Consider the following 17310-nt stretch of genomic DNA (forward strand, 5'->3'; position numbering starts at 1 on the left):
ATTAAGAATGCTTTTCAAAAAAAAAAAAAGCCTTTATGTTAGATTTTGTCCAACCTATATTTGTTTATTGATTGGTTTATTAAATATTTACTTTACTTCATTTAAATTTTTCATATCAGATGCAATATCATATAAATGAAGAGTGATTTAAATGTAACTATAATTTTCACTTGTACATGTAACTTCATGAAAAAAAAAACACATAATTGCTTGATTAATTACATAATAAGTCAATTGCATATATCAAAATTTAGTTATCTATTAAAACACATCATTAATTGATTGTTCAAATATTATATAATTTCAGTCCAAATTTTCTAACCAACAATTGGGCAAATTTAATTTCTACAAGCACATATTAAAAAAATACAAAAAAAAGGATGACAATTTTTCGAACTTAGTATTAAATATTCAACCATAATTAATTGTAAATAATATCTATAATCTATAACATATATAAAAGTAAGATAACAGATTGAGTCAATAGGTTGACACTTGTCATCTCAGTTGAATTAATTTTTTTTTCACACTTTATGTCAAAATTACGTTGTTTTTTACATTTAAAGGGTTTTTGTTTTTTACTTTTATTTATTTCAGTAAAAAATAATTGAAAATAATAATTTCTACCTCTTAATGCTTAAAGGATAAATTTATTTAATATTTACTAATTGTAATTTAATATCATTTTTTGTCTGTATCCTTTGATTCTACATAAACTTGAATCCATAGTATCTAGATATCTTTTTTATACATGAATGTTTAAATTTTAATAAATATCCATCCAACTCATTGAATAAAATAAAAACGTTAAGAAGATTTATTTATTTTTCAATATACATAGCACATAGTCATCATTGAATAAACAAATCAACTGAATTTGATAACTTTTAACCATTTATTTTATATATAAAAGACAAGTACTACTAGAAATTAGTAATTAGTTTATATTGATAGTATCTTTACATTATAATATTGCTCTATATTCTACAACTGTTTATCTTAATTTGTCAATAGTACGAGTTATATACTCTCTCATTTTTTAATATTTTATTATATATTTCACAATCTTTAATAGTATTAGTGTTTTTTTGGATAAGTACTGTTTTAAATAAGATAACTGACTGGATGAATTGGTTGACACTTGTTATTCTTAATTGAATTAATTTTTTTTTTGTATACCTTATGTCAAAACTGCATTGTTTTTGACATTTGAAGGATTTTTTTATTTTTATTTAGTTTAGTAAAAAATACTTGAAAATAATAATTTCTAACTTTTAATGCTTAAAGGATAGATTCAGTTAATATTTATCAACTGCAATTTAATATTATTTTTCGTCTGTATCCTTTTACTCTGCATGAACCTAAATCCATAGTACTTAGGCATCTCTTTTGTATATAAACATTTAGATTCCAATAAATATCCATCCAATTCATTGAATAAAATAAAAAAGTTAAGAAAGTTTACTTATTTCTCAATATAAATAGCACACAATTATCATTGAATAAACAAATCAATTGAATTTAACAACCTTTAATCATTCATCTTATATATAAAAGACAAATACTATTAGAAATTAATAACTATTTTATATTGATGGGATCCTTATATTATACTATTACTCTATATTCTCTTAATTTGCCAATAATACAGGTTATATACTCTCTCATTTCTTAATATTTTATGAGAAAATTGTGAGAGATAATCTTTCTCATAGGCTCAATTCAAAATATATCATTCATTATAATTTTAACTATTTTCAGGATATTTTTAACATGACTTGACAACAATGCCCTTTAAATAATTTCAAACAAATTAAAATAGTTTTAGTTTTCTGTATCCAACCATCCAGACAAAAATTTTAAAATTAAATCCTGATTTCTCTCTTGCTAAATACTGTCTATTTCACCATCTAACTCTTTTTCATTATCCCAAAGAGCAGAGATGACCTCAAAGTATGTGTTTTAGGTTCTTAGGTTTATTGGTGTATGTTCATAAAACCCTAAAGTTGGGGGATTGAGATTGATTAGACATACTTGTAAATTAAAACACTATATGACTTTGGCAACTTAAACCTAATTGTGAGCAAACAAATCAATTAGTTATTAAGTATTTCACTATTGATTTTTAGACATTGTGTCATTGGTTTTAAAGTATTGTGAGACTGATTTTTAGGCATTATGTGACTTAATCATTGCATCTCCGATTTTTAATAATTATGTAACTGGTTTTTGAGTATTACGTACTTGATTTTTAAGTATTGCATGATTAGGTTGTAAGTATTGCGTGACTGATTTTTAAACAATGTCTAAGTCACACAATGCCTAAAAAATAGCCACGCAATACCTTACCAACTAGTCATACAAGGTCTTATTAACTAGTCACGCAATGCTTATCAACCAGTCATGCAATGCCATATCAATTAATCATACAATACCTAAAAATCAATCACGCAATGCTTAAAAATTAATCATGCAATGCCCAAAAATCGGTTACACAATACTTAAAAACCACCAAAATAACTGAATTTCATTTAACAAAATCAACAACTTCAAAGAACACACCATATTCCATTTAACAATATAATCAACGCATATGCCTACTTGACGAAAAATACTCAAAGGTTTTTCTTCATGTATCAAAAATCACTCTAAAATACTTAAAATACTCAAAACGCTCAAAAGTTTATTTTTTTATGTATTAAAAACTACTCTAAAATACTCAAAATACTTAAAGATTTTTCTTTCAGACAAAGAATACTCTAGAGATGAATGGTACAACAAGAAAAAGTTGGTTTGAAATGCAAACCTAAATATATGAGTTAATTTCATTAAAGGTAATTTTATCTAAAATTAATTTCTCTTGCCTAAAAATAATTAAAATTATAGAGATAGCTATTTTCAAAAACATCTTATTTATGAAGGGTATTTTTGAAAAGAACCCATATTTTATTTTACATCTAGCAATCTTTGATAGGATTATTATTTTCTTTGGATAAGTATTGTTTTATAACCATATATATAGGTGCAAGTTTTCGGTAATTGAAATCAGAGTAAATAACTATCTTCAATTAATATCAGTTCATCTTTTCCTCTACCAACAAGAATTATATATCTTAAAGTTGTGTAATAGTTTATATTTCCTTAACATTTAGCTAAGTACAAGTCTTGCATCTAGAAAGTTGATATACATCATCTAACAAAAAATGGAAACCTTCAAATTGTAAATGTTATTCATTTTATTTGAACAATATATGTTTAATGGAAAAAAATTACTAGATGTTTAACAAGATTATTATCTTCTTATGTTAAGTTCCGTTTTAAAACCATATATTTAGGAACAACTTTTAGTAATTGAAATCAAAGTAAATAACTATCTTTAATCAATACCTATTTATCTTTTTTTTTATCAGCAAAACCTATACATTCATGTAGTTAACTAATGCAATATGAATCCTAATCCTCTATGCCAGTCCGTGCCCTTTTTTGACAGAGTAACACGTGTCTATATTTTTAATTACTAATTAATACATGTTTGGATTTAATCTTTTTATTTTTTTTCTCACATTTCCTCTTTTCTCTCACAAAATGATTGTTCCTCCATATCAGTAAGTAGATAATGCCTTTCTGCAAAAAATTTACTAGTTGATGTTGCGATAAAAGATACAATTTGGTATCAACTGGATCTGCAAATTAAACAGACAGTAGGAGGCAATTATATCATTATCCCTCCCTGTTAATCTCCCTTACGACCACCCAATTTGAGATTCATGAACTGATAATAAAACTGTTTGGAAGAGATAGGCGTGGTGAATTGGGATAAGTGAGAAGAAGGAATTTATTTATTTAGGATTTATAAGCAACAGAATAGAAGAGAAAGGGATCTCTAAGCTTGAGAGCAGAATTTGGGTTTGGTGCTTTCTTTGTTTTCTTTCCTTTTTATTGGTCTCACAGTAAAATTTGATCCCTTCTTAGTTATCCTGAGAGTAGAATTTGGGTTTATGTTGCTTTTCTCACGGCCAAAAAAAAAAGAAAAATCTTATCTTGCATCGATGAAGATAGGAAAAGACAAGCTCATGTTTTTCTTGGCGGAACAAACAAGCAAAAAATCACCATTTATGAACCATCTACTGATGGAGGAAGAAAAGAGGAAATAAGGGATAAAAAGATTAAGTCCAAACATGTATTCATTAGTAATTAAAAAGACAGAAAAGACATAAAATGAGGTACGGATTAAGGATAGAGTATTTGAATTAATACAATATAACTTTCTTTACAAATTCTTTTGGAGATATAAAATTGTAATTCACTCTAATATAATTTATATTTTTCGTGATTTTTTTCGTAACATAACTATGGATACCATCCTAATATTATATTATTCTACTTGCAATAACCCATTAAAAAAACTTATTTTTGTAATTTGCATCTCTATATATTTTTCCTTTGAATAAGAGATTTGGGAATAAAATTTTGACTGGACCTAATACACATCTTGGAAATGTGATTTATGTGGTTTTTTCAGAATATGCTCACTAAGTAGTATCTTTAGTAATCTCAAAACCCCATGGTTTGGTTTTCTTTTCTTTTCCTTAATTTTTCTATTCGAAATAAAACAAATGTATATGCACACTCAGTGCCAATAATCATTCTTTTTTGATAGGCCCAGATCCAGTTTTAGGCTTTGTTTTTGAAATGACGAGTGATCCTAGCACTTCTTTAAATTTGTTATAATTAGTTTTTGTTTTATTTCCTGAAGCTTTTTAACTTAACACTCTACTTCGAATTCAAAACCCAACAAATAACGTTAAATATATTATCATTTCATTACATATTTTTTTGATATATTAATTATTATTTAGGAACGATTTCAGTGCTATATAATAGGCTCAAAATTTCTTAGTGAGACATAAGAAATACGGCCAAGAAGATGAAGATTCGTCGAAAGTCGTCGGCCGATGAATGAGGAACGTTAGGTTGAGATCCCAACACTTGAAAGTTGAAAGTCTACATGTCTAAGCTTAAATTTATTGAATGAAATAATCCACTTGTTTAAAATCTATTTCTCCTTGGTTAGGCAGCTAAACCAAAAATTCCCTATATGAGTTAATTATCGAATTTTTAAACTTAGCTTTATCATTTAAAACAATATCCAATGCAAGTTTCCACTCAAGAACAATATAGAAATTAGTTGATTCCTCTCTTCTCCAGTCAATCTTCCTCTTCTTTGATTTGGCCTCTAGGCTTAGATCAAAATCATCATCATCATCATCATCTTCTGTTACGAATTTGCCTCTTAATTTCCGCTTAAGATCAACAGAAATATATGTCAATAAGTCAACTGTTAAACACATAAACTTCGAGGCAGATAATCAGATCTTAGCTCCACCGGCTCGCTCTTCATCCTTTCCATATCGCATAGAAAGGTTTCATGGCTTTTTCCAAGTTTCAGGCATTCTACAACCACCCTGCAGGACCAAAAACCAGTTTGTTTCCTTCATTTCTCTCTAAACTCACCCTTTTCTTAGTTATATTAGAACTGTTGAGTAGTGAAGTTTTATTGATAATTTGCTTGAATATTTCAGTTTTGATTCAGTGACCCATTAATTGATGCTTCCTCTTTGAAGATGTGATTATCTCTTTTCTGAATTTGTTGTACATTTCTTTAGCATTTAGATTCGAAACTTCAACTATTTATTTCAGTTAAAATAAAGATTTTCTGCCTGCTAGATATATCACACAGACAAGACAGTCTCCTCCATATCTAAGGCACAATCTTTCTACCCGGTTATCATAAAATGCTATAGAAATAAATTTGGGATATGAATGTACTGAGATCAAAGTTGTTTGACTTTTGACAATTAAGTATAATCCAAAACCATTTCCAATATTTGGTAAAGAAAAAAGTCATTTACAATTTGATTACATATATACTGCAATTTTCATTTTTCCTAAAACACAATTGCAGTTCATTTCTGGGCACCAACTTTCAAATGGGCTGTAAACATTGCTAATGTTGTTGACATTTCAACAAAGCCAGCTGAAACGGTCTCTTACCCTCAGCAAGCAGGTCTCTCACTATTTGCTTGGTTTCTTCTCTGTCATAGAGTAGCCTAAGGAGAATGTTAATTTCAGTAGCAATTGTTTCATTCCCTATTTTGTGTGGGGGTTTTCAGCTCTAGCCTGCAGTGGACTCATCTGGGCGAAGTACAGCACCGTAATTACCCCGGTATGTGTATATGCTCATTGCAAAGTCTATATCTTGATGAAAATTTGTCAAATTTCCCTAATTACAAACCATGTTGAGAGAATTGCAGAAGAATTGGAACCTCTTCGGTGTTAGTTTTGCCATGTTTGTGACTGCTTCTTACCAACTTTCACGTAAAATTCAGTAAGTTGCACCTTAACATTCTAAATATCTATGAGTAAGTAAGCTGAGTTGTGAGTTATGACCGGATTATTGTAAAATGTGCAGGCATGAATTCACCAACACATCTACTGTTGCAAAAGAATATTGAAGAGAATCATTTGATCACAGTACTGCACTTGTAATTTAGAGGGCTTCTCGCAAGACTCTATTTATAAATAAATTTATATTAATGCGAGATGTATTATAATAAGAATTTAAAACATAAAAATGTATCTATAATTTGATATTAAAAATAATACTAATCAGATTAATGGTTAATATCATTTTTTTTTGTTACTCTTCAATGGATTAAATTTTTATACGGTTACAGATGATAGAAAATTTGATTTTATTCATAATAAAAATTAAGATTTTTAATATAAGCTTACATTTTTAAATCTATATGTAATATTGAAGTTTAACCCACTATTAGATCATATTATAAACTATCATATTATCGTTTCATATATTTTAATTTAATTTTGATAAAATACAAAAAATAAATAATATGAATTCATATTTTAATTTTTATAAGAAAATCTAACATTTCTTCCATGGATTATTGATTCTCCACTCTTCAACATAGTGGCAATAATCATTAGATTAAAAGTTTAGCTTTTATATAATTATATTAAATTTTTTTCCATTTTTATACTTACTTTACATTTTAATATATATTTTTTTACATTATTATGACCCGATATTAATGATTATACTAATTTAATTATATTTTTTAAGAAAAAGGCAATCCACAACGTAGCGTCACCTCACTAGTTTGTGTAAATTCCAAATCAAAACTTCTTTTTTCAAAAAAAAAAAAAAAAGAACTTGCAATTTTCCTCTCCTAGAAATATTAAAATTCCGTTTTACAGCTGTGCCGGGATAGATATCCGATCCTGAACAAAGGATCCACTCACTCCTGTTCCCAAACACATTTCAGTTTCTAGTAGATTCCTCCCAATGGCCATCATGGTCCATACGCCAGCAAATGCGTAACAAACTGTCAAGCACCGAGCATAACCGTGCATTTTAGCATACACGTATTAAAATAGCTAAAATATACCGCCTCTGATTCTACGCCCCCGTGCCTATATAAGCAAACCGAAACTCCCTTGCCTGCAAAATTTTGCTGATATTTTATTTATGCTAAGCAAATTTCAAGAAGAATATTCCCTTCTCAGAAAGAGAAAATTCCCAGCAACTCATCAGGTAAATAAATTTTTCAAAATTCTCCGTCTGGGTGTCGTTAATTGTCGTTAATCTTCCTTAATTGTTGATATTAAGGTTTAATTTGCATGTAAGAATTTGTTGAATTCCGCAATAAATTTTGTGTTTTTAATGTAAATAGAAATCTGAATACTCAAGTTTGGTTGTTCACTTTACGTCCTTTATGTAAAAGGATTCGAATTTTAAGTCAACTATTTGCTTGGGGATAAAAAGGTTTATGACTATGAATGGTTTTTTGCTTTAGAGAGTGATTAAAAGTTGTTCTTATTTTTCTTTTTGTTTTTTTTGTTTGTTGTTATAGTGCAAAATGGAAGAGCAAGAAAATATGGTGAATGTGACAGTTTTATGGAGAGGCAACAAGTATGTGGTGGAAATGAATTCTGGTGCATATCTCAAGGAGCTTGGAAATGAGCTACAGAAGTTGACTGATGTTAAGGCAGATACTATGCGGCTCATTCTTCCTTTATTGTCGGGCAAAGGCTCAAGAATGCTGCACCCTTTCTCGGATGAGCACTCATGCTTGAGTTTGCAAGAGGCTTCGATTGTCAAGGTACTTACTGTTTCTTGCATAATTTATATTCATGACTATGTTTACTGTTTGGTGCTAATAGATGAGGTACTCGCACCATGGATGTCACTGCCATGAAAGCCAATTGATGTATTTGCTAATTCTCTGATCTCTATGACGTAGGAAACGAAGTATAGATGCCACAATTTATTCAGCTGAAACTGGTTTTATGTGTTTTTGAAGCCCAAAAATGTCTTTTTACTTTTCAGTTCAAGTGCAACTTATTTGTTTGGTTTTGTTCTTGCCTTTTAGTCATAGTTAAAACAAGGATGCCCATAATGGCCTTCGATTGAAATTGTTTTAAAGGAGTGACTCCAGTGATTATGGTTAAAGATGAAAGTAATTAAAAAGCAATGATGATGTGGACTTGTCTAACTGAGTTTTCACACTTTCTTGCAAATTCTATGCGAATTTATACTTTGTTTCTTATAATTTCAGGGAAAATCTGTCAGGATGATGGGCGTACCTGAGGATGAAGTTGACCAAGTTATACAGAATTCAAAGGTGGACCTGAGGATAGCTGGATTCAATGAAGAGGAAAGAAGACTGAGGCTGCGAATGTCAGATGGACCTCGTGCTTCTCTGAGACTTCCTCAAGGACCTTATATCTTTTGTGACTTTCGCACACTTCAAATTCCTGGAGTAGAGGTTCATACTGACTTCATTACTGTTGACCATATGTATCTGAGGAAATTGAGCAAATGCATTGATGCAATCTTTGTTTATCAGTTCATCTAGTTAAATATATTGATAATTTATAGTTTACACAAAAATGCACAAATTTTAAAGTTGAGGGGCTATGAGGATAGGAGGGGTGTTGGTAGCACAAAGACTATTAGTAAATTTCAAGGGATTGAATAAACTATGGTTAATACTGTATAAGGTTGGTGTCACAGACAGCAGTGCTGTAAAAAAGGTAGTCACTGTTTGACGGACAAGTGATTTTTGGCTCTAGATTTCTGATTTTATACATGAAGAGGTATATATAAAATGCATCGGGCATCTTAAATTATTTCATCATTATGTGCTATTTGTAAGAATTTGAATTTAAGGAAATAACAAATAATTATTTTGGAACTTATTATTCATTATTCTAATATTTTGGTTATTCCTTATTCTGATATCCTGGTTACTGTTTGTTACCAGTTACACCCTCCATCTTCTGAGGCATTAAAAAAGATGCATATGCTTGCTTCAGACCCTGGAATTGTTGCTATCATGAACAAGGTACCATGGGATCCATATTTATCTGTACTACTGATTGCTTAACTGACTCTTGTAAGCTCTGATAAACTATTTTGTGATTGCCCTTCTGCAAAGCATCGATGGCGTGTTGGAATAATGACTGAGATGGCTCCAGTTGGTTATGTTGGTGTGAGTCCTAAATGCATTCTAGGTTTTAACAAGGTAAGAACTAGAATAACAAATCTTACAACTCTTCTACTTGCCTTTCTTTATCTCTGTTGTTGATCCTTATTTGCTTTTTCAGAATCATGGAGAGGAGATATCTCTGCGTCTTCGAACTGATGACCTCAAGGGATTCAGGAAATACGAGAGCATCAAAAAAACTCTTCTACATGAACTTGTAAGCATTATTGAACTAATTTCAGTTATCAGTTCTCTGATGTTACTAATGATTATGCTATTATAATTCCAAAAATAGAGGGAGGGAGAAGAGGGGGAGGAGGTGGGCTGGGAAAAATTAGCAAACAATTAATTGAGAACTGTGCTTGTGTCTATTTCAGGCTCATATGGTATTCTCTGAACATGATTCAAATTTCTATGCCCTTGATAAACAGGTAAAATTACCTTTCTGTGCATGCTTTTAAGTGTAGGAAATAGTGCTCCGTTGTCAAATATTTTTGGTTCAATATAAAAAGCATTGTCTTGATTTAATATTATTTTTTCACAGCTGAATGAAGAAGCTGCTAGCTTAGATTGGACCAAATCTAGGGGCCACACTTTAAGTGGAATAAGACATTTAGAAAATCATGAAGAAGATGTTTATGTTGAAGATGGAAGAAGTTCTCAGAAGGTTGGTGGAAATATGTCAACTTTGTTGGAAAATGCCCGTTCCTCTTCTGTAGCTGCTGCTTATCGCCGTCTGGTAAATGCTTCTGCCAACAATGTTGAAGCATCTGAAACACATGATGAGCCTGACCCTGATGATTCTGGGTCAATTGTGCCCAACAGAAATGAAAATGTAGACATTGAAGGTCCAGTTAGGGCTCAGGGCAAACTTGCTCATGAACCAGATCCTGATGACCATTCTAGCAATCAAAACAAGTTTGAACCTGATCCAGATGATTTGCAACATGGTGAAACTTTGCAACTGAAACTGCATTCTGAATTTACCAAAAACAATTCTCAGAAGACTCTTGGGAAATCAGCAGCCATGAGTTCAAGTGAAGAGCCTGATCCTGATGAGTCTGGAGTTTCTTCAAGTTTTGGAAATGTAGTTGAACCTGCAGTGATGGAGATTCTGGACACTAAGATTCAGACACGTGATACTATAGGTGAACCAGATCCTGATGATGGAGAAGCACAATGGAATAATTTGGGATGTGCAAACATGGCAAGACATGATAAGGGTCATTATGTAACAACTGAAACCATGGAAGATCGAGCCTATTTCAACCAAGCTCATAAAAAACCTGATCCTGATGAATCTAAAGCAAATGAAATAGGACAAGCTGAGCCTGATCCAGATGATAAGTTGGTGCCACAACAGGGAATATCCGATCTGAAAATAGATGAGCCTGATCCAGATGATCAAGAATTACAAAGAATCCAAGACTCTGTTACTGGTGTTTGCAGTCGTCTGCAAAAGGCCATTGATATGTTGCAAGCTGAAGTTAATCCCAGCGAGGCAACTATCGTCCTGCAAACTCTATTTAAGATAATTGGGTATGCCACTTGCTTGACTGTCCTTTGATTCTACTTTCCTTTCCTTAATACACAATGAAACATTGGTTCTGTGCTTCTAAGCCTGCCTCTTGCAAGTCCTGATATATGCTTTGGTTCTTACTTATTCTGCCTAGCATTTTTTCCTCTTAATTTTGTGAACTAAATTACTGATAAAAGTTGGAATTGTTTTCTTTCGTTGGCAGGAATGTGATTGAACACCCAGATGAGATGAAATTTAGAAGACTTCGAAAGGTAGAATCATTGTTACTTTAAGGTTTTGCTTTATTTCCATGGAGTTAATCCATTATAACTCTTTTATATAACAAAATCCTTGTTTGATTTAATCATTGCCCGAGTTACTAATGAAAGTACATTGCAGGCCAATCCTATAATCCAAAGAAACATTGCAAATTACAAAGGTTTGTTTTTCTTTATTCTTTTTCCCCCCCTTAAACAATAGTTTTATATGTTTAACAAGGTTTTGGTAACTAAAGTTTTATCACAAAATAGGACAATAAAATGATGCTTTTTTTTTTTTTGAAAGGCAAATTAAATGATGCTTTAATAGAAGAACTTCAGAATTTGGTTTTTAAGCTATTTTTTTTAATCCCCGAGTGAGACACCAATTGAATTGGTTAAAACCAACTAAGTAAACAACATAAAATCGGTTTCATATTTAACTCTAATTCTCGTCGCTTTTGTTCTTGCAGCTGCCATGGAAATTCTTCTCTTGATTGGTTTTGCTGAAGATGTTATCTTGGATGAAATTGGAAAGGCAGAAACTTATCTAGTGTTAAAGCGGAATGATCCTGGTCTATTGTGGCTTGCCAAGTCCTCCCTTGAAACATGTATTGCTTACTAGTTTCAGAAACGCGTAAATATGTGTGAAAATATGGTGAAAGACAATGGTGAAGAAAATGCATGAACATTAAATTGTGTTGTGTACTTCATATTGTAATGATTTGAAAAAAAAATGGTAAAGAAATAAATTGGTTTGGAAATTTGAGCTCCCAAAATTTACAAGTCAGTGGTGTGTATTTATTTTCATTTTGCATTTTATTTTTCCTTGGTAACCTTTTGCTTTGACTACAGGCCTCTCCTGGAAACGGTATTCGAACCCATGGCAAAAACATAGGAGGTTAACTACAGGAAAGGGTTGGCTGCGAATGGTTAATCAGCATTTCCCCGGTGTTGTCTTAGTATCAGTTAACTCACTAAAAGGGTGAAAAAGTTTAATGTAAGGGTAGGCCTAATTTAGCAGGGGGCAGAGGCTCCAAAATGATTAATATCTCATTCATAATGGCTATGAAGATCATTTATGAAGATCAGATTGACTATCATTATTGCCTCTGTTTGCCCCCAATTGTAGAAGTTCTTCAAAGTTGAGTGATATACACCCCAAAGTTTGAAGCCTCACTACAGAGACATTTGAAAACCAGACACTTGGATGCTTTTGAAAGGAGGGGAAACAGAAAAGCAGCATCGAGTTACTTGTTCCTTTCTGGTCTAATGTTAATTGGCTTTGAAGAACATCATTTTCATCAGCCATTTCGTTTATAACAAGGAATACACGAACACTATTAGCTTTGAGCAGGACTGAGTATATAGATGCAGGCCTATAACGTCTAGCAAATACAACCAGCTTTGGATGGGACACTGTCTATCCGTCCAAAATAAAATGTAATTTTATTCTGAAAAAAATGTAAAACAGTAAGAATGCACATCTATTCGACTGGAAATTATCTTTGTATATGAAATATGGAACGAGCCAGATGGCGTGCGCTTCATTAACATCAGAGGCACCCAGAGCGAATGTACTAACTCGTCAAAATCTAACAAACGAGAAAACTTTAGCATTTACTTACAGCCAAGTTTCATACAAAACCTCATGAAAGTCAGACTCACTCTATTTCTGGTGAAATGGTTGGTCTTGCAAACGATAACTTCGGGAACTCAAGTGCTATCCATTGAAATATCACCGCCACTAGGGTTTGCTAGGCTTTCAGAGATGCTTTTCTGGGTCTGGCCAGCACCAAATGTGAACTCATGCGGAGGAATTTCTAAAGGCGGACGAGCAAAAATTGAAGTAGAACCAAGATTGTTGAAAGCAGGAACAGAAACTGGATCATTTGGCTTCAAGAAGCCAAAGTTCAAAGACGGGCCTCCCGCAAATGAGAAGGTTGGCAGATGAGGATTGCTACTGTCAGATGATCCGAATAGCTTTTGTTCATATTCCTGCAATTGCTGGTAGACAGCTACAAATAATAAAGAGGGAAATGAAAATCAGACGGTAATAATGGCTTTGGAAGCAAAAATGCATTCATACATAACAAAAAATAAGAGGAACAAGATCATACTGGAATAAACATCGCAACACAACTACAATAGCTAACCGCAATTTCTATCATACCAAATTAGTAGTACTTATTACCTTTAAAAGAGATTTACTTTACAAATACACATAACACAAAATTAACTCATGAATAAAGTATTTCACCTTTAAATTCTCTCAGATGGCAGAAAAAAGTCTATTTGTCAGAAAAAAATGAGCAACATAAGGCTCCACCATCCCATGCAATCTAACAAATAACCAATCAGAAATGATTGATAATAGTTTTAGCAGTATTAGACTTTTTGGCTTCTTCAAATGATATTTGAAAGAGTCATTTTTCCTCCTCCAAATAGTAACAAGTGGCACTCCTATATCGTTTTCAATTAAGCAAATCACATTCAATTAACTAAAATAACAACATAAAATAGCTTCCATGAAATTAGATAATCTGAGTCAAGGCTAGTAAATACCTTGAGTTAAGTCAACAGATGATCTCCGTTCTTTCACCCACTGATAGCTATGTGGAAGCCTCCATCCTTTAGACTTCATCAAGTAAGCCATTACAATAGCTGGTGACCTGTCAGAAAGCATAAAATCATCCTCTCAAAGAATTTGTTCCTTTAAATGGGTATACACGCATACAAAGCAGTTCCTCTCCTCGTACAAATGACAAGGTGGCCCAAAGCTATCCGCATGGAATCTTATTGGGAAAGATTTTGGGGTAAGCTTCCACTAGGTTCTTCTACCACAGTCAATATGCAAAAATTCTATTTTCAGCAATCAAACTTGAATTTTTTTTTTTTGGTATAAAATAAGATTGAAAAAGAGAGGAAAAAGCCACTTCAATAACCTCATATTTGTTTTCATGTTTATTTCTTGGATACAAAAAGAAAGGTAGGAGCAGTAATAATCAACCTATTTTTTCCTGACATGCAGTGCACAAGGACTCGAGCCTTATCCTTCTCACATTGCTCTGCAGAAATGAACCAAAGGTCACAAGATGCCACTGATAAATTATAGAACTACGCAACTTGTCGACTGGAAGTGTCTGAGCTAATGCAATGCAACTGAAAAACATAATTAAATATCGTTGGCATAAGATCTGCCAGCAAACTCTGCAACAGCCAATTTTCACTTGGCTAACAAAGGGCATCATGCTTAAAGCAGAGAAAACCACAAAAAGATTTCCAAGTTGAGAATCATAGAAAAGTTTCCAATTGTGAACATGTAAAGCCCCCGGAAAGCACATACATCTGACAGCAGAAATCATGCTGTTGACCATGTAAATAAGAAAATTAAAGAAGCACCTTATTATGTAAATATGAAAAGGGCAAATATACTCACTAGATGCTTCTCAGGACCTAAAAAAGAGTCTGAATGTTATTGAGTGCTGCTCAGACTAAAATCATGAAATTTGCGCAGGCAAAAAATTCAAAGCATGAAAAAAAAAATACCAAAGTCATGCACAACAGAGGAGATAGCAAAGTCAAGAATTTGACACAAGCTATAAACTTCATAATGCACCATAAAGGTCCACGCACCTAAAAATTGTATTGCATCATCAAATTGTAAAATTTTGTCATCTTCCAGGCAGTGATAGGTAAATGAATTCTTGTAGAGATTTTGACAAGCAGGTACAGTCTGCAAAGAGATAACATAAAACACATAAGAATATGCCCTATAAGTAAATTACAATATTTACTTATAATATTGATACCTGACAGCCATCAATGTTCATTTTAGCAGTCACAACATCCAACAAAGAGGATGTGGTAAAACTAACTGCCATCAAAACAAACAGCAAAATAAGAAATGAAAAAGAACCAATGTTGACACCATCCATGTTACCTCATTCAAGGATGTTCCTTTAAATGTAGTCACTGATAGCAAGTGACAACAACAAACTACTTGTCTGCTTAGTTCTAAACTTACGATTCACAATATTAAGGACAAAAACCTGCAGTCATCAGTCCCCATTTCTTCTAATTTCTAATTATAGGATCAGATAAATTAGCTTCACAACATAATCATCTCATCATTCTTTAATACAAGAAGATTTTTCATCTTTAACTCCATTTCTATACCATCCAATATTTTGCCCTCGAAAAGGCAAACAGAACCATGAATTCCATAATGTGTAATAATCCAAATACCAATGAACAAACTATTTATAGGCTATCCTAAAAGGAAACTTCACTGCATCAACTGCACCCCAGTCCAGTTATAATAATTTATCCAATACCATGCAAGGTTAAATGTTGTGCATCAATCACCCCTTATCTTCAAACTGCCCACTATTCTCTGCCTAACTACCTAAGTAAAGGGCAACATAATTTATACTATTTTCAAATTCTCAAGTAAACATTATAACACTCCTACAACTTCAATTTTATGACTAGCACCAGAATCAAGTTCCCTCTTTGGAAAAACCAAAAGAAAAAAATCACTTTTAGGACTGTTTGATCGTCAAATCTTACAATCATCTCTACTTCTAACTTTACAAAATTGCACCCACGCATCCTGCTCATTAAAGACTAAAGCTCTACCCAATTTTTCTAACTTATGGTCAATACTAGCCTTAGCCCCATCAGCTTGAATCACATCATCTGCAAATAGCAACTACCAAGGAATATTATCCTAGATATCCGATTTAACTCATCCATAAGTCTCAATGTAAATCCAATGTAATTGGATAGTACTCACATTAACTTCGGAAGTCTCAAACTTGTGACTCCTCTCTCGTTCTCATCCCTAAACCAACTACAGGAAAACTGACATAGGAATTTTCTAGATCGATTAAGTAACAAGATCTCCCTCATATAAGTAATTAATTTAATCATCAAGCCCCGACTCTACATGCCAAATAATTACAATGCAGAAATCCCATCAAACAGCAGTATACAAACCTTAACATACAGCACAAGAAATCTATTTCCTAATTTTCTTTTTCTTATTCCAATTAGTAAACAATCGATAAGTCAACTTTTCCAAACCATTTTCAATCCCAAATCCACAAATTCAACATCATAGTTAAACCCAGAAGCTGATACTAATACTGCAAGTAAACAGAATCAATAGAAGAAGAACAAGAACAAGAACAAGAACAAGAACAAGGGGCATACATTAAGGACACGAGTAATTCCCTGAGTCTTGAGAAGCTCGGAGCGAGAGGCGTTATCATAGCTACCCAAATAGAGAAAGTCAGGCAAGATCAACGATGGAAAAGCACTGACTTGCAGCGATGTTTTATCAGAAGAAACGGGAGCTCTATGCCCGCATATCCCACAAACTTCCCCTTCCTCGTACTTGTGATAGTGCCCACATACCCCACACGGATTCTCCCTCTCTCTTTTCCTCATCACCACTCACCCCCAAACACCAACAAACAACAATTTTTCGATTATACCCAGATCAAGAAATACAAACAAAAAGACCCAGAGTCTATTTTTCAGGGAACGAAAGGATTTTCAGTTAAAGGAAGGTTCTTGTTGCATCGAGATTTTGCGTGATCGAGAGAAAGAGAAAGAGAGAGAGTTGAAGGGATTCTTACATTTATATATATAATTGTCTTTTTTCAATATAGTAATATATTTATAGGCGTAGGGGGTGTTTCCTGAGTCATACAGAGATTTGTCCTTTGATTTTATATAAAGCGAAGGATGGATATTTATATATTGCCTCGATGTAGGAAAATATATCAGAAAAAGAAAGAGCGCATTACCTGATTGAGATTCTTGATGGGCATGAGTGCCACTTTACTGTTGCATCAGTTACATTGTTTTAATTTACTGACTCCGATACACATAATAAAAATTACTGTTTTCATCTGATCTATTTATTAAAATAATTTTATTTATATATTATTGTGAC

The 17310-nt window shown here is 32.4% G+C and overlaps 3 protein-coding genes across 4 annotated transcripts; 2 read left to right on the forward strand and 1 right to left on the reverse strand.

The window, feature by feature from the left end:
• The first annotated feature begins 5155 nt into the window (after positions 1-5155).
• On the forward strand, positions 5156-6674 carry LOC110409603 (mitochondrial pyruvate carrier 3-like). The gene is made up of 5 exons (XM_021419004.1): positions 5156-5483; positions 5966-6067; positions 6174-6226; positions 6315-6388; positions 6473-6674. Exons 1-5 carry the CDS (start codon positions 5429-5431, stop codon positions 6513-6515), a joined length of 327 nt encoding a protein of 108 aa, XP_021274679.1. The 5' UTR covers positions 5156-5428; the 3' UTR covers positions 6516-6674.
• Positions 6675-7448: 774 nt separating this feature from the next.
• On the forward strand, positions 7449-12899 carry LOC110429359 (zinc metalloproteinase-like protein). 2 transcript variants are annotated; one of them, XM_021445370.2, is made up of 12 exons: positions 7449-7615; positions 7935-8183; positions 8640-8849; positions 9348-9428; positions 9522-9608; positions 9691-9786; positions 9947-10000; positions 10114-11108; positions 11312-11360; positions 11488-11527; positions 11819-11956; positions 12201-12899. In XM_021445370.2, exons 1-12 carry the CDS (start codon positions 7550-7552, stop codon positions 12332-12334), a joined length of 2199 nt encoding a protein of 732 aa, XP_021301045.1. In that variant the 5' UTR covers positions 7449-7549; the 3' UTR covers positions 12335-12899. The 2 variants fall into 2 exon arrangements, with proteins under 2 accessions (XP_021301045.1, XP_089638512.1); XM_089782386.1 differs by lacking the exon at positions 12201-12899 and having other exon boundaries at positions 7452-7615; positions 11819-12109.
• Positions 12836-17085, reverse strand: IBR5 (indole-3-butyric acid response 5). Its single transcript, XM_021445371.2, has 5 exons — positions 16563-17085; positions 14982-15081; positions 14356-14413; positions 13911-14017; positions 12836-13363 (listed from the first exon to the last, which is right to left on the reverse strand). Exons 1-5 carry the CDS (start codon positions 16797-16799, stop codon positions 13062-13064), a joined length of 804 nt encoding a protein of 267 aa, XP_021301046.1. The 5' UTR covers positions 16800-17085; the 3' UTR covers positions 12836-13061.
• Positions 17086-17310: the final 225 nt, after the last annotated feature.

The sequence above is a fragment of the Theobroma umbraticum genome, unplaced genomic scaffold (assembly GCF_002168275.2).
Source record: "Theobroma umbraticum cultivar Fairchild unplaced genomic scaffold, ASM216827v3 scaffold_44.0, whole genome shotgun sequence".
In the NCBI taxonomy this organism is placed as follows: Eukaryota; Viridiplantae; Streptophyta; class Magnoliopsida; order Malvales; family Malvaceae; genus Theobroma; species Theobroma umbraticum.

Bases quoted from the DNA above. Each gene is read 5' to 3' on its own strand.
- LOC110409603 (XM_021419004.1), top strand. From the start codon at position 5,429: ATGGCTTTTTCCAAGTTTCAGGCATTCTACAACCACCCTGCAGGACCA. The intron at 6,068-6,173 runs GTCTCTCACTAT...GGGGGTTTTCAG, and splicing joins CTCTTACCCTCAGCAAGCAG to CTCTAGCCTGCAGTGGACTC. The intron at 6,227-6,314 runs GTATGTGTATAT...AGAGAATTGCAG, and splicing joins ACAGCACCGTAATTACCCCG to AAGAATTGGAACCTCTTCGG.
- LOC110429359 (XM_021445370.2), top strand. From the start codon at position 7,550: ATGCTAAGCAAATTTCAAGAAGAATATTCCCTTCTCAGAAAGAGAAAA. The intron at 7,616-7,934 runs GTAAATAAATTT...TTGTTGTTATAG, and splicing joins AATTCCCAGCAACTCATCAG to TGCAAAATGGAAGAGCAAGA. The intron at 11,109-11,311 runs GTATGCCACTTG...TTTCGTTGGCAG, and splicing joins ACTCTATTTAAGATAATTGG to GAATGTGATTGAACACCCAG.
- IBR5 (XM_021445371.2), bottom strand. From the start codon at position 16,799: ATGAGGAAAAGAGAGAGGGAGAATCCGTGTGGGGTATGTGGGCACTAT. The intron at 14,414-14,981 runs GTGCGTGGACCT...TCATTTCTGCAG, and splicing joins TGATGCAATACAATTTTTAG to AGCAATGTGAGAAGGATAAG. The intron at 14,018-14,355 runs GTTGATTATTAC...GCTTTCTGACAG, and splicing joins TGCATGTCAGGAAAAAATAG to GTCACCAGCTATTGTAATGG.